The sequence below is a fragment of the Oncorhynchus mykiss genome, chromosome 30, assembly GCF_013265735.2.
Source record: "Oncorhynchus mykiss isolate Arlee chromosome 30, USDA_OmykA_1.1, whole genome shotgun sequence".
NCBI classification, from domain to species: domain Eukaryota; kingdom Metazoa; phylum Chordata; class Actinopteri; order Salmoniformes; family Salmonidae; genus Oncorhynchus; species Oncorhynchus mykiss.
Genome location: NC_050570.1, coordinates 36,001,862 through 36,019,193, shown reverse-complemented (window position 1 = coordinate 36,019,193; position 17,332 = coordinate 36,001,862). Strand labels below are relative to the sequence as shown.

At 41.4% G+C, this 17,332-nt stretch overlaps 1 protein-coding gene across 1 annotated transcript in view; it reads right to left on the bottom strand.

The window, feature by feature from the left end:
- The window catches only part of LOC110520994 (rhophilin-1), a 59,392-nt gene extending 43,507 nt beyond the window's left edge, over positions 1 to 15,885 (bottom strand). Inside the window, exons 1-3 of the mRNA XM_036969226.1 lie at positions 15,673 to 15,885; positions 15,333 to 15,426; positions 3,181 to 3,296 (exon numbers count right to left, since the gene is read on the bottom strand). Of these exons, the coding sequence (XP_036825121.1) occupies positions 3,181 to 3,296; positions 15,333 to 15,426; positions 15,673 to 15,701 (239 nt within the window). The 5' untranslated portion in view covers positions 15,702 to 15,885. The remainder of the gene's footprint in view (positions 1 to 3,180; positions 3,297 to 15,332; positions 15,427 to 15,672) is intronic.
- Positions 15,886 to 17,332: the final 1,447 nt, after the last annotated feature.

Below are 17,332 nucleotides of genomic sequence, written 5' to 3'. Positions count from 1 at the left end.
ACGAAGATCAGTAGAAATGGTAAGCTACATTGGCTCCTTGTGTAGCCTATTACCGGCAACTTCAGGAGAGTAATGGCAAAAGCCAGTTGGAGCAGGATGAGGATGGTATCTTGATCTCTGGCTCCCTTGAGTCATTTGGGTCTTATGTCATCAAACAGTGAACTTAAAGCATCAGACAAGCTCAATGCATATTTAGTTGATTATATATGGAAAAATATGATTATATTTGCATATAGTTGATTATATATGGAAAAATAAAAATTGGTCGAAAGGACAGATGACTTTAGTTCAACAGTTGTTTTTTTTTGTTTATGTCTGGGATATCCCGACACACACGTTTGTCTGACTGGCATTGAACCGTAGTTTCCTGCATGATGCCAAAATACTATGTGTTAACCCACTGAACTAAAGCCTGGTCTTCCAATGACAATCAGCAATGAGATTCCTACAACAGCTGCCTTCCCTGGGAATCCTTCTTTCTGTCTGGGAATGGAAAGGGAAAGATGCAGCAGCGGGACACAAAGCCTGTTGATTGGTGGCTGACTGGGGGTCTATTTGTCTCTGTGACCTAGTCCCAAAAATGGGGGAAGGGCTGGGTGTTGCTGGTGGGTGTTATTACCCCCATCCCCTAGTACTCCCCTTTTTAATGGTTCTCTCTCTCAAGCCAAGCTGCATATTCGCAAGTACGACAATGTGATTCATGTCCTAGCCTGAATCAACACGGTTGACCATGACTCGACTATAAAAACGCTGGTGAACAGGATACAGGGTGCATGAAATCTTAATCTTACTTGCCATCTTTCTCAAAACCTATTCGGTAGGTATTCGGCCCCCTTGAACTTTGCGACCTTTTGACACATTTCAGGCTTCAAACATAAAGATATAAAACTGTATTTTTTTGTGAAGAATCAACAACAAGTGGGACAAAATCATGAAGTGGAATGACATTTATTGGATATTTCAAACTTTTTTAACAAATCAAAAACTGAAAAAGTGGGCATGCAAAATTATTCAGCCCCTTTACTTTCAGTGCAGCAAACTCTCTCCAGAAGTTCAGTGAGGATCTCTGAATGATCCAATGTTGACCTAAATGACTAATGATGATAAATACAATCCACCTGTGTGTAATCAAGTCTCCGTATAAATGCACCTGCACTGTGATAGTCTCAGAGGTCCGTTAAAAGCGCAGAGAGCATCATGAAGAACAAGGAACACACCAGGCAGGTCCGAGATACTGTTGTGAAGAAGTTTAAAGCCGGATTTGGATACAAAAAGATTTCCCAAGCTTTAAACATCCCAAGGAGCACTGTGCAAGCGATAATATTGAAATGGAAGGAGTATCAGACCACTGCAAATCTACCAAGACCTGGCCGTCCCTCTAAACTTTCAGCTCATACAAGGAGAAGACTGATCAGAGATGCAGCAAAGAGGCCCATGATCACTCTGGATGAACTGCAGAGATCTACAGCTGAGGTGGGAGACTCTGTCCATAGGACAACAATCAGTCGTATATTGCACAAATCTGGCCTTTATGGAAGAGTGGCAAGAAGAAAGCCATTTCTTAAAGATATCCATAAAAAGTGTTGTTTAAAGTTTGCCACAAGCCACCTGGGAGACACACCAAACATGTGGAAGAAGGTGCTCTGGTCAGATGAAACCAAAATTGAACTTTTTGGCAACAATGCAAAACGTTATGTTTGGCGTAAAAGCAACACAGCTGAACACACCATCCCCACTGTCAAACATGATGGAGGCAGCATCATGGTTTGGGCCTGCTTTTCTTCAGCAGGGACAGGGAAGATGGTTATAATTGATGGGAAGACGGATGGAGCCAAATACAGGACCATTCTGGAAGAAAACCTGATGGAGTCTGCAAAAGACCTGAGACTGGGACGGAGATTTGTCTTCCAACAAGACAATGATCCATAACATAAAGCAAAATCTACAATGGAATGGTTCAAAAATAAACATATCCAGGTGTTAGAATGGCCAAGTTAAAGTCCAGACCTGAATGCAATCGAGAATCTGTGGAAAGAACTGAAAACTGCTGTTCACAAATGCTCTCCATCCAACCTCACTGAGCTCGAGCTGTTTTGCAAGGAGGAATGGGAAAAAATGTCAGTCTCTCAATGTGCAAAACTGATAGAGACATACCCCAAGCGACTTACAGCTGTAATCGCAGCAAAAGGTGGCGCTACAAAGTATTAACTTAAGGGGGCTGAATAATTTTGCACGCCCAATTGTTCAGTTTTTGATTTGTTAAAAAAGTTTGAAATATCCAAAAATGTCGTTCAACTTCATGATTGTGTCCCACTTGTTGTTGATTCTTCACAAAAAAATACAGTTTTATATCTTTATGTTTGAAGCCTGAAATGTGGCAAAAGGTCGCAAAGTTCAAGGGGGCTGAATACTTTCGCAAGGCACTGTATCATCATCATCATCATCTCCTCCTCCTCTCAGATGAATATGTATGTTAAAGAGAGACAGTGTCCTATTATACCACTCAGACCAATCCAATACACCATGTCCTTCAGTGGCTCAAACACTACTAATAAGTGTAGGATAAACTTGATGAAATAAGAGTTGGGGGGAGAGAAGAAAAGGCAGAGGGAGAGGATCAAAATTATGCTAATGCTCTTAAGATGGTTTGGTTTGATGCACTTTAAAAACCTAGCTCAGCTTTGATGTCCTGCCACCAGCTACTTTTCTGGAAAGAAAAAAACCCAAATTACTTTAAAAGGAGAGAACGATAACAGGCTGTATTATAACTGTTCAAGTTCAGCACAGGTCAAAGTGTGTGTGTGAGATTTACACTTCTGACAAAATACACTTGAAAAATGAAGGTGGAAAATAACAGGCATCAAACCTGTGGAATGGCAATACACAAAACCCACACACCATGGGACAAATAGTGATAAAAACAGGATGGTGTGGGTTTTGGAGGAGCTCCCAATATACCCTAAAATAGTTGTGTATTTCCATCTGCTAGTGTTTGTATATGATAGAGCTCAACGTTTCCACAGGTAGTAGGGCTTGGGGTTCCCATTTCCACCACAGGGGAGGGGAGGGAGTGGATGCCCCGCAGAGCTGTGTACACACAGGAGCAGAGACAGTATTCGACCACTTGTACAATGACCTGTCCCTTCCCTCACCCCTGACCCTGCCCCCACCCTAGCTCACCTGAAGAGGTTTTCAGCCCCGGCCCTCATCCTCATCTCCTTGTTTATCTGCTGGTTGATACGAGCTCTACGGTGCTGCAGCTTACTGCGTTGGGTCTGGGAACAAGGATCACAACCCTGGAGAGAAAGAGGGGGATTGTAAGAGAGATTGTGGTTAATGCGTAACTTGCTAGAACACAACATATGTCCATCTCCTCTTGCTTGTGTCTAAACCCTATGTGTAGTTCACATGCCTTTGAATATTAGTGTATAATAAACAAACTGTACGTAAAGAAGAATATTCCAAGCCGAACAGGTAGGGGTTGACGGACTATTCAGTACATTACACAAACCTGTCACAGATACACCTGACTGAGGGAGACATACACCTGAGCACCTGGTTAGCTTCCCACCCTGATTAGCTTCCCTCCCTGATTAAGTATGGGTGACTAAGACCACCTGCCTCCATCACAGTTAGGATCAAATATCCTGTTGTCAATGTAGTTGGCTCTCTGTGGTGACGGTTGCCAGGAGACCAAGCCCCAGAAGATCTCGGTCGGTAGCCTGCTGTGAGATAAGTCCTTAGACGTCATGGTCTACAGAACAGAGGAGACTTGAAGACCTCTTACACCTGACCTTTGCCTACCACACACACACACCAAAAGTTACCAATGCTCTTTTTAATAGTGTAACTTCGTCACCCCACCATGTCATGTGATCAACTCAAGGTTTGGCTCTGTGCCTCTACAGGTGGTATTCAGTTACAAGCCCTACACCTTCACATATGATCTGGAACTGAGGAAAGGAGTAGACCATATGATCCATGATTATGCAGAGCACACTAATGGAAAGGCTCAAAAGGGCTCTGAGATCACAGCTTAGAAGACACATGAAGCTGGGAAGAGTTTAAAAAAATTTAAAAAGTGTGCAAAAAGTGTGCAATCACTGGTTATGGGGTGCTGCTATGAGATCAAGTTTAGACCTAGATCAGGACTGTACTAGTGACTAGGATTACACATTTTGGGAAATATTCAGGAGGTGGAAACTTTCCGTGGGAATTAACGGGAATAAATGGAAATATGCCTTTTAATACCATTTAAAATGTGGTTGTTTTTTGCATTGGATATATTCACCATATTTATTTTATTTTATTTTATCTTTATTTACCTGGGCAAGTCAGTGAAGAACAAATTCTTATTTTCAATGATGGCCTAGGAACAGTGGGCTAACTGCCTGTTCAGGGGGTCTGAACTTGCAACCTTCCGGTTACTAGTCCAAAGCTCTAACCACTAGGCTACCCTGCCGCCCCAAAAGAGTAGTTCCCTGACCGGGAATCGAACCCGGGCCGCGGCGATGAGAGCGCCGAATCCTAACCACTATCATATGGAGACAAACCTTTTACCTTATAAGTAGACATAAATGCAAATGATTAAATCCTTCCAATAGAAAAAAACACTTTAGTTACGAATTTAACTTTAATTAAATGATTTTGACTCTCCACTAAACAAAAGGGAATATTGAATGATCCATCACATCTCCCAAAAACATTAACAAATATCTGTAAAATGATAACCAAAGCTTTAGTTTCTAGACTGTCTTCTCCCTGGACCTCCTAAATGTCCACCTATTGAACATCATCTTCACTGTCACTTTCCAACCTTGTTGAGGATGGCTTGTTGTCAGGCTCAAAAAGCCTCAAATTTCCCCAGTTGGCCACACATTTTTCAACCCTTCTATTGGTCAGCCTGTTGCGTGCTTTGGTGAGTGCGTTCCCAAACAAAGACCAGTTACGCTCGGAGACGGGATTTGGAAGATTATGGAGGCAACAGGGGAAAGAGCCTCAGATCTCCAAAGTCCCTTCCACCAAGTGGCTGAGATATGTTGGCACGACTGCCATATTGCATCTCCCTCCCAAAGCCCTTGCTTGGAAGTGTACTTCGCCAGGCTGCCAAGAACTGTGCCCTCATCCAGGCCAAGGTGGCGAGACATGGTGGTGATGACACCATAGGCCTTGTTGATCCCTGCACCAGACAGGATGCTCTTGCCAGCATACTTGGGGTCCAACATGTACGATGCGGCGTGTATGGGCTTCAGAACTGCAGTTTCCTCTGCTTGGAGCAACAGTGAAGTGGGAAGGGCAGTATGGATGTATTCTTACATCTGCAAGCAGAGTCTGAACATCAGACAGGATGGCATTGTCTCCCTCAATCCTACTGCTATAGGTTTCAGGAGTTTCAGGCTGCTTACCACTCTCTCCCAAAATACATAATCCAGAAGGATCCTCTTGATGGGTTGTCCATATCGGCAGACTGATATGGCCATTTCTTGGAGAGACCCCTTCCCTTCCAGGAGACTGTCAAACATGATGGCAACACCACCTCAACGGGTGTTGCTGGGCTGCTTCAATGTGGTGCTCTTTATTCTTCTCACTTTGCTTGGTGAGGTAGATTACTCCCAGAATCCAACAGCAGCAAACTTTGAACATTGTTATACTCAGAGTATAGGAACATTAGTTACACAAGAGACATGAGGGGGGAGTGCAGGGGAAACAATTGCATGTGACAGTATTGATAAGGGGAGAAACCGTTGAAGGCTCATATCACTTAGTTCCCTGCGTAGCAAGAATGATTCATTGTTTAGAGATAAGGAGGAGACTCCACCCAAAGTGGGGTATGAATACCACCATGGGGGAGCCATGTCTTTGTCTGAATTACAGCTGTAACGACCCTTTGGGAAGAATTAAACTTGGTTAAGCTTCACTAGTGTCCATGAGTTATTTACTCTGAAAAATAAGAACATAACACTGCTATAACTTGATGACCCTTCACATACCTAACCATTTCCTTGGCTCTCTTGTAGAGTGTATCCACTGTTTTAAGTGCCATGTCGTCCTTGAGAAGCAGATTCAATGAATGAGCAGCACAGCCAATGGGTGTGATTGTGAGGATAGGACTCCTCCACTTTACACCAAGCAGCCTTCATGTTCTCTTAGGCTGGAAAAATGGCTGTGTTTTTCTGTGACTTGGCTCTGACCTAACAATCGTTTGTGGTGCTTTTGCCGTAAAGCCTATTTGAAATCGGACACTGTGGTTTGGATTAACAAGAAGAGTATCTTTAAAATGGTGTGAAAAACTTGTATGTTTGAGGAATTTTAATGATGAAATTTCTGTTGTTTTGAATTTGGCGCCCTGCACTTTCACTGGCTGTTGTCATATGGATCCTGTTGACGGGATCTCAGCCCAAAGAGGATAATATAAGCAATTTAAAGTGATTTATACTTTTACCTTCGATACTTAAGTATATTTTTGCAATTACATTTACTTTTGATACGTAAGTACAGTATATTCAAAACCAAATACTTTTAGACTTACTCAAGTACTATTTTACCGGGTGACTTTCACTTGAGTCATTTTCTATTGAGGTATATTTACTTTTACGCAAGTATGACAATTGTGTACATTTTCCACCACTGCATATGCCAATGCTACAGGTACAGTTAGACATTGATTCCACTGGAGTCTGATAACTGAAGTACAAGACTTGCATTCAAAGTATTCAGACCCCTTGACTTTTCCCACATTGTTGCATTACAGCCTTATTCTAAAATGTATTAAATACATATGTTTCCTCATCAATCTACACACAATACCCCATAATGACAGTTTTTGAAAATGTATTAAAAATAAATAGCTTATTTACATAAGTATTCAGACCCTTTGCTTGTTTCCATTGATCATCCTTGATGAAAACCTGCTCCAGAGTGCTCAGGACCATAGACTGCGGCGAAAGTACACCTTCCAATAGGACAACGACCCTAAGCACAAAGCCATGACAACACAGGAGTGGCTTCAAGACAAGTCTCTGAATGTCGTTGAGTGGCCGAGCCAGAGCCCGGACTTGAACCCGATCGAACATCTCTGGAGAGACCTGAAAATAGCTGTGCAGTGACGCTCCCCATACAACCTGATAGAGCTTGAGAGGATCTGCAGAGAAGAATGGGAGAAACTTCCAAATACAGGTGTGCCAAGCTTGTAAAGTCATACCCAAGAAGAATCGAGACTGTAATTGCTAACCAAGATGCTTCAACAAAGTTCTGAGTAAAGTTTGAATACTTTTGTCTGTGTTATTTCAGTCTTATTTTTAAGACATTTGCAAAAAATTCAAAAAACCTGTTTTTGCTTTGTCATTATGGTGTACCGACTGTAGATTGATGAGGGGGAAAACAATGTAATACATTTTACAATAAGGTTGTAACTAGTGATGCACCGTCATTACATTTTTGCCAATACGTTCCTTGCCCCAAAAAAACAATACCGATTTTAAAAAAATGTTGCTGCCATTTAAGCATTCTAGTAGTTAAATAGTTTACACACCCACACACTGACACAGCTGTCTAAGGCACTGCATGAGACATCATTACAGTCCCTGGTTCGAATCCAGGCTGTATCACATCTGACCGTGATTGGGAGACCCATAGGGCGGCGCACAATTAGCCCAGCGTAGTCCGGGTTTGGCCAGGGTAGGCCGTCATTATAAATAACACACACACACACACACACTGACCAAAGTTATTTTGTTGCCATTTACGCATGTTCCCATTACCAGTAAAACATACATCGAAAACCTATTTCTTTCACTTACTTGCTGTGCCGTTTAATTGTTCATTTGTTCAGTCGTTAACACCGTTTGGGTCTTTGCGTGTCAAAAAAGATGCACGTCAAATAACACTTTGATGTGACCAACCAGGACCCGAATATGACTGCACATTAGAGATGAAACGGTATGAAAATGTAATATCACGATCATAATAACCAAAATTATCACATGATCAGTATTATCGCAGTATTGTTAAAATGTGCCCACTGGTACTGAACACTCTCTCCGATGGCACGTTGGTTGCTGGGATGCACAAAAGCATCCTGGCAAGGTGAGGCAGGTCTGATTCATGGCCCCGACCACCACACCAGTGGATCCTCTTCTGCTGGAATGGGTGGCAGAGATAAGTAGACCTTGTTCTCTTCTTTCACTCTGTCTTCTGGGGTGGTCAGAATCTGACCCTCTTCACCTCTCTGCTGCCTTGAGGTAATCTTTCGCAGCAACCCAGCCAGGCCTTTCCCTTCCGATGCTGCTGTGGGGGTGTTGGTGATGCTCGTGCTTTATGGTCCTTCCCTGACTTGTGCAGCTGCCAGCTTCAAGGCATCCTGGACACAGCTGTCAGTGTCAACTTTTGCAGCCTCAGGCTCATCTAAAAAGCTCATTTTGAAGTGGGGGGGGGGGTCAATGAAACAAGTCATGTGCATGACTCTCTTTGCTTTTTCTGTATCTATTAAGGTCTTCTCTCATTACCCTTTTCGTCTCATTGGTCAGGGATGGCTCCATATCCTTTTCCACCAGAACATCACGGGTGATGTGGTCCAGGACAGGCTTGATGGCCGACAGTGTCACTCATGTCTCTGAGGCAAGTGCATCTGTAAACTTGCTCAGAGGTTCAAGGAGCTGGCACAGCTGCTCCATGACACTTGTCGGCATCCGATGCCATGTTCCCCTTTCTCCAGCCAGTGTCGCACAGCCTGGCTGATGAAACGCTAAAGCATCTTGTGTGTAGATCCCCATAGGGTCACCGCATCATGGATTACAGCCTTCTGTGGCATGTTGAGGGCAGATTGCTTCTCTCAGTTCTCCCCTCTTCCAGCTCCGTGAGAAGCCTTGGACCAGATGGCAGGCCTTGACTGCTGTCAACTCTCTGAATTTTCAGAGCCTTTGAGATGGCCAGGTTCAGATTATGGCCCAAGCACCCAAGCCACAGATCTGGGAACTCGTCAAAAGCATTGATCATGTTTGTTGCGTTGTCTGGTTATGCAGACCATTCATTTCTTGTTGCTCCCCCACATTCTCAAAAAACTCGTGAGCAGAGTAATCGTCTGGGAAGAACTGTTTCCAGGCAGTTTCATTCCAGTTGCCAGTCTGGGGAGAGGTAATGGATAGTGAAGCTGATGTAGCTTTAACTTGGTTGTACAGGTTTGGGATTTCATTCTTGGAAAAAACTGTTTGTGATGGCACTTTGTTGTGAGGCATGGCAACCTTCATCAGTCTCAAAAAGCCAGGCCTCTCAACATTTTGAAATGGCATCATGTCCTTTGCAATGTAATATAAAATGGCTGCAGTGAGGTTTTTGATGTGGGTGCATAAGTAGACTGCCTTTTAAATGATTGCTCGAGTGTCTGTCACAACTGTGGAGTGACCAGTAGCATTACTAGGTTTGCCTGCTGCACGCTCACTCTGTAAACAAGGGAATAGCAAATGTATTATTTACTACTACATCACACACACAATATTCTGTGTTGCGTTTGAGTATATGCAATGACCCCATGCACAATTTACATAAATACAAATGAGTCTTAAGACAGTGATAGTAATTGCAACGAGCCAAATAATTGACATAAATACAGGAGTCTTGTATATGCATATATAGTGTTTCTCCTGTTGGAACACTTTTACAACCAAGTCGATGACTGACGTATTTTAAATAAACAAAATAATGCTGGTTGGGTGACTAAACTGCATAACGTGTTATTGTGTGGAATGGGCGAAGAGTCTGCACACGACGCATACAGCAGCAGAACAACGGGTAGTGTTTTAACAAGAGTATGTAATACAAAGCTTCAGTTTAAATTATTTACAAGCTATTAGCAAGTTAGACAGACAAACCATGAAATTGTCCCCCATTTCGAAGTACCCACATCATGCATTGAGCTAAAAGTTAACTTCGATTGCATTCGTTATAAAGTAGTGGGTGGTGGTCATGAAGATGACTCAAGAGATTTGAAGTGTTGCCCCCTTTCGCAGCGATAGATAGATAGATAGATAGATAGATAGATAGATAGATAGATAGATAGATAGATAGATAGATAGATAGATAGATAGATAGATAGATAGATAGATAGATAGATAGATAGATAGATAGATAGATAGATAGATAGATAGATAGATAGATAGATAGATAGATAGATAGATATAGATAGATAGATAGATAGATATATAGATAGATAGATATAGATATAGATATATATAGATAGATAGATATAGATATAGATATATAGATAGATAGATATAGATATAGATATAGATATAGATATATATATATATATCTAAGACAGGGTAACCATCTTCGATTAAGTTTCCCTCACCACTCTTGTAAAACCTAAAATACGACCACACTTCAGATTTGGTCCTCTTAAAATTCTGAAAAGAAAATCTCCTGAGCGCTGTCACTGCCTTCTGCCATGTTTTCACACAAAGCAAAACCTGCGTTGCATGCTGCACCTGCGTCAGACTGTTGCTAACTTTGGTTGATGCTGGACAGTATTTACCATGAGTTTTCATGATAAATGAAAATTTGAACCTAATATTAGCCGTCGGGAATTTTACCATGGTTTATCGTGAAACCGGTAACCGTTTCATCCCTACTGCACGTCACATAATTATTTAACGCATTTATTATATTTTTTACATAGTTATTACACATTGATTACACTATCATTCGTATTTCATATCACAACGAATCATCGATACGTATGCTATGATGCTGGTAAAGATGTCTCTTGTACCTACAGTGCTGGTCAAAAAAAAAAAAAAGAACTAGCTGGCTCAGGGATGCAAACAATGTTCTTCCCAAAAAAACATAGAAAAATGACATCTGTTGCAGTAGCTATAGTTAGCTAGCTAACTATATAACTAGGTGTCATCTAAAATAACAGTAAGTTATAAGACAGTTCTTAGTTGATTAATGGTGGTCGGACACATCTACAGTGCCTTGCGAAAGTATTCGGCCCCCTTGAACTTTGCGACCTTTTGCCACATTTCAGGCTTCAAACATAAAGATATAAAACTGTATTTTTTTGTGAAGAATCAACAACAAGTGGGACACAATCATGAAGTGGACATTTATTGGATATTTCAAACTTTTTTAACAAATCAAAAAATCTAAAAATTGGGCGTGCAAAATTATTCAGCCCCCTTAAGTTAATACTTTGTAGCGCCACCTTTTGCTGCGATTACAGCTGTAAGTCGCTTGGGGTATGTCTCTATCAGTTTTGCACATCGAGAGACTGACATTTTTTCCCATTCCTCCTTGCAAAACAGCTCGAGCTCAGTGAGGTTGGATGGAGAGCATTTGTGAACAGCAGTTTTCAGTTCTTTCCACAGATTCTCGATTGGATTCAGGTCTGGACTTTGACTTGGCCATTCTAACACCTGGATATGTTTATTTTTGAACCATTCCATTGTAGATTTTGCTTTATGTTTTGGATCATTGTCTTGTTGGAAGACAAATCTCCGTCCCAGTCTCAGGTCTTTTGCAGACTCCATCAGGTTCTTCCAGAATGGTCCTGTATTTGGCTCCATCCATCTTCCCATAAATTTTAACCATCTTCCCTGTCCCTGCTGAAGAAAAGCAGGCCCAAACCATTATGCTGCCACCACCATGTTTGACAGTGGTGATGGTGTGTTCAGGGTGATGAGCTGTGTTGCTTTTACGCCAAACATAACGTTTTGCATTGTTGCCAAAAAGTTCAATTTTGGTTTAATCTGACCAGAGCACCTTCTTCCACATGTTTGGTGTGTCTCCCAGGTGGCTTGTGGCAAACTTTAAACAACACTTTTTATGGATATCTTTAAGAAATGGCTTTCTTCTTGCCACTCTTCCATAAAGGCCAGATTTGTGCAATATACGACTGATTGTTGTCCTATGGACAGAGTCTCCCACCTCAGCTGTAGATCTCTGCAGTTCATCCAGAGTGATCATGGGCCTCTTGGCTGCATCTCTGATCAGTCTTCTCCTTGTATGAGCTGAAAGTTTAGAGGGACGGCCAGGTCTTGGTAGATTTGCATTTCAATATTATCCATTTCAATATTATCGCTTGCACAGTGCTCCTTGGGATGTTTAAAGCTTGGGAGATCTTTTTGTATCCAAATCCGGCTTTAAACTTCTTCACAACAGTATCTCGGACCTGCCTGGTGTGTTCCTTGTTCTTCATGATGCTCTCTGCGCTTTTAACGGACCTCTGAGACTATCACAGTGCAGATGCATTTATACGGAGACTTGATTACACACAGGTGGATTGTATTTATCATTATTAGTCATTTAGGTCAACATTGGATCATTCAGAGATCCTCACTGAACTTCTGGAGAGAGTTTGCTGCACTGAAAGTAAAGGGGCTGAATAATTTTGCACGCCCAATTTTTCAGTTTTTGATTTGTTAAAAAAGTTTGAAATATCCAATAAATGTCGTTCCACTTCATGATTGTGTCCCACTTGTTGTTGATTCTTCACAAAAAAATACAGTTTTACATCTTTATGTTTGAAGCCTGAAATGTGGCAAAAGGTCGCAAAGTTCAAGGGGGCCGAATACTTTCGCAAGGCACTGTATGTGAAGCTAGCCACAATAAGGATTAGCCACAATAATGGACTTTGAGGTTAGCCTTCAAAATAAGTGTCATTGACTGATGCAAGTTAATACAAATAGTAGAATTATGCCATAATTGAATAGATCATACTAAACGAGGTTGGAATGTTATATAAAATCAACAAAAAGTGTTAATTTGACAAATCTGAAATCACACTGGATGGATTACACTTTAGAATTGCATACTTATTTCACTGTACAGCCTTACCTATGGATTGTGGATCAATGACATGGTATCAGTTTACTCAGTGACACCCAGAGAACATTAGCATCGTAGTTCTTATTGCGGGACTCTGAAACAACTGAATTGAGCCACATTTACTGTCAACCTATGTGTATTGAACACTATTCCCGAGGAAAAACAATACAGAGTGGATGTTTGAGTCTGATAACTCTCAGGAAGACAGTGGGATAAAATATCTTGGGTATTGAGTAGACTGATACCCCATTTCATTGATCCGCAATCCTTAGGTAAAGCTGTACAGTGCAATATGAATGTCAATACACACAATAGGCTGACTGGGGAGGTGATTTCACAGTCAGTCCCGCGATAAGAGCTACAACGCTAATATTTGCGTAAACTCTTCACAGTTGCATTCTGTGGGTGTCACCGAGTAGACTGATACCACATTTCATATTCCAACCTTGTTTAACATTCTCTAGTCTAAATATGGCATGATTCCACCAATTGTAACCTTCTGCATCACTTTCAAATAGGTACTTTTATTTTGAAGCCAAACAGCAAATTCCACTAATGTGCCTAATACTTATTGTGGCTAGCTTCTCACCACATAACTCAGTCCGGTCGAGCCTCACTAGCCAGATGAAGCTAGCTGGCCGCTTATAAGGTTAGCTTTGGGCAACAGGGTTAAGTAGCGGCTAGCAATTTATTTTCATTAACTGAAGTTCAATTTCAATAGGGGAACAACAAGTGGCTACCTAGCTAGTACTTACACACAAGGATTCCTAAATCATTGCTAAGAATAAGGACAATGACTGCAGTTTCTACTGGTCATTGTTTTCAGGCTGGTTGTATTGGTGCTAGCTAGGTACCAAGCTAAAGCTAGCTAGCTACCCCAGAAGTTGCGGTCGAACAAATAATGTTTTATTACCAACGCGGTATTGTAAACACATCGTTCGTGGCCGGTGTTTGCAAATTTTTTTTGTACAGCTTTGACAGTGCAACTGATAGTAGTGGTGGCGCTTGGCTTGCATGTGCAAATTCAGAACACACAACATTCTATAATATAATTATTTGACGTGTGAAATTAAAATATTATTTAACTCGTCCAATAGTGTTATTGTCAAAATTATATTTGACGTGTATCTTTTTGACACGCCAAGACCAAAATGGCGTTCCATAGTATGTCGTGAAGCTTATTACTGTTTTGCACATCGGCGTTAAACTAAACATCGGGCCGATACCAATGTTGGCATTTTTAGCTAATATCGGCTGATTCCTATATATTGTGCATCCCTAGTTGTAACATAACAAAATGTGGGAAAAGTCAAGAGGTTTGAACACTTTCCGAATGCACTGTACACGTCGTCAACATGTAGGCCAACAATTGTCAGGAAATTAAAATAAAATTACGGCTGATGTTCTGTGGTCAGAGGCGATAGGACAGCCACACGCTGCTTTTAACTGGTCATCTGCATGGTGTGTTTGTCCTTAAAGCCATCTGACTAGGCTCTTACTCATACAGTACAAAGAAACAAGGAAGAAACAGACCACAACATGGAAGGAAAGGCCATAATAGGGTATGCTAACCCCAAAATGAGAAACTCTCTCCTTATTCCTCCCTTTTTCTCTCTTCCTCTCACAGGCAAGCCAACCTTCTCCCTTTTCCCCCTCACCTTATTTCACTCTCCTCTACTTCACTCTCCCCCTCCCTTCATCCCTCTCTCTTAGTGAGGTGTTTGTTCTGTGAGTGTGCGCTCAGTAATCCTCAGAGTGCTTGTAGGGATTAAGGTGCTAGCCTAGCCATGCTTCAACCCCCTGCCTCCGGTATCCAGCTCAGCCATAGTCATGCTACAACCCCCTAGCTCCAGCCTTAGCTCAGACCCAGCTCTCCTAGATGCATGATGACTTCAGAGCAGCAATGCGATTGGTCAATAATCAAATACATCTAGGGTGTGTTGTATGGTTTTCAGCTTTTAACACATTAATTGCATGACCTGACACAAAACGAGTTGAAAGAAAATTACACAAATCATGTTGTGCCAACACAGTGATTGTGTTAAAAGTTCACATGTGCCATCCCTAACAAGACACAGGGATGTGCTAAATAACATATTTTATAAGTGTACCCCCAGCCAGGGGACAGCAGGTGGTGGAAAGGAGTAACCTGGCTCTCCCAGCAACATCCCATCAGTACAATATCTCCCCCTGGACAGCATCCTGCTACAATCCCCCCCACCACCAAAGGTTTATCAACATAATGGCAACTCAATGCAGGACCAAGACAGCCCTCAATGAATATGTAATCAGTTCAGTAATTAAAAACTTCGTGTATGCAATGCGTGTCAATTCTAAATAACTTGATAATGTGGAACACCTAAGCTGTATGCATTATGAAACTGACAATTAGGCCAAAATAGTATTGTCCTGTTCATAACAGATACACGTTCCAATGGAACATGTACTTTAATATAAACGTGTGTTGGTACAGTATCGTGTTTTTCTAGCCACAACTGTGTACTGCTCACCTTTCTGATACTCCCGTCGTGACTCCCCTGCTCCATCATCGGTGCGGGAAGCTCCAGCTCTTCGTCCGAGCCAGCGTCAGACATCTCCGGCTCTCTATAATAGGAATGCCCAAAGGCCGTTCATTTAAACAGAATAAAAAAACACAACTTTTCCCGTTCTACCCTAGCCACACCTACTACCAGTTATTGTCACGGTATTTATTTAGCGAGCATACCGTGTTTGAACTACATTGAAACTAGAAATAAGTGAACTGGGACTGAATGGATGAGCTCGTTCTGGTTAGCAGTTTGTTTAGCACCAGACATTGTACCACACAACTAGACAAATATGCACACTTGCCTTGTCGCAGGTTCTTCTGCCATCCTCATCAAGCCAGGACGCTAGTAGGCAACTTGTTGAACCAATACTTTTGTAATTACAAATGTCCACAGGCCAAGGTCTCTTGCGGTGGATGGGTAGTGAGAAAAATAACCAGAGCAAAACAACTACTATCTGTTCCGCAAGATCGTTCACCTCTACTCACCAAACCCTTGAAGAGAAAAAACTTGCGGCGTGGTCCTATTCCAGGAGGCGGTACATATACATGAAAAATAGCCAATGACAATAGCACTCCTATTGATTGACGTTAATGTCGACGAATCGGAATATTATATTTGTCTTGATGACAACTAACACTGTCCAATTGTGAATCCCATGGGCGGTGACAACATTTTGGAATTATAGTTGCCCATAACAACGCCAAGCCATAGAGGAAAGGAAAGCCTGGAGTAGTAAGCAACTCTGAAAGAATTCACTGAATGGAATCACGAGGGGCCACGAAAGGATATGGATAGGTTTTGGAAATTTCGTCATTTAGGGACCTAAACCAAAGATTATCTATATATTGCCTAAAACATAAAAACAGTATAGACCATCAAATAATATTAATTTAACAATACAAAAACAAAATAAAACATATTTCGCACAATGACATTGGATAGTTTTTTCTTATTTTTTACACTGTAGGGATGCCTCCTTGTTTTGGGTAAAGGAGTGTCATAATTTTTGCAACTAATACAAATCACCATCATTTCAAGCATCCTAGTCTTAACCATGGTCCTAACCAACCAAATCTATCTATCTTGAACTGAACTAAACTAAACAATTGCCAAGGCTTCGTCCATTCTGCAAACCTTAAACAGGTCTCAAAAGTTAGGGATTGATTTGCTTGGTTAGGACCATGGTTAAGACTAGGATGCTTGAAATGATGAATTACTGTGGTGAGTTGTATTAGATGTATAAACTATGACACTCCTTCACCCAAAACAAGGAGCTGTTCTTGGGGCCCAGTGGTAGAGGATTCTATGCAAAGCTAGCCAATGTTTTATTTCTTCCTGCATCCGTGCTGGATGTCCAGTATTATTACTCTACTCTAAAATCATGCGTAAGTTTCAATACTTCACATATAGCAGTTTCAGGTAGCTCCTCATCATTTGTTGTATTTTTTTATTCTTCAAATTCCTTTTTATATCTTCAACCAAACCACCACCAAGGCTTTGTCCATTCTGCAAACCTAAAACAGGTTTCAAAAGTTATAATAAGGCATTTGAAGAAGAAAAAAAATACAGCAGATAATGAGTGCTGACCGCTTTATTTTCTTGATTTTAAAAATGGAAACTTACACAAGATTCTAATAGCAGAGAAGACTATTAATACTGGACATTCAGCACAGATGCAGGGAGATATAGAACATTGGCGAGCTTTGCATAGAAGACCCTACCACTGGGCCCAACCCAGTACACTGGGCCCAACCCAGCACAAACATAGATATTAAAATAAGCAATTGTAAAAATCAAAATCAAACATAAAAACAGTATAGACCATCAAATAATATCAACCTGCAATAAAGCATGTTGGTAAATATGATTAATAATGGGTGTGGTTTTGGTTCAAAGTTATGTGATGAGTTTCAGGCCCCTGTATTAGGGTAAAACTAGGCCCTCAAAATAAGGCCTGAAAT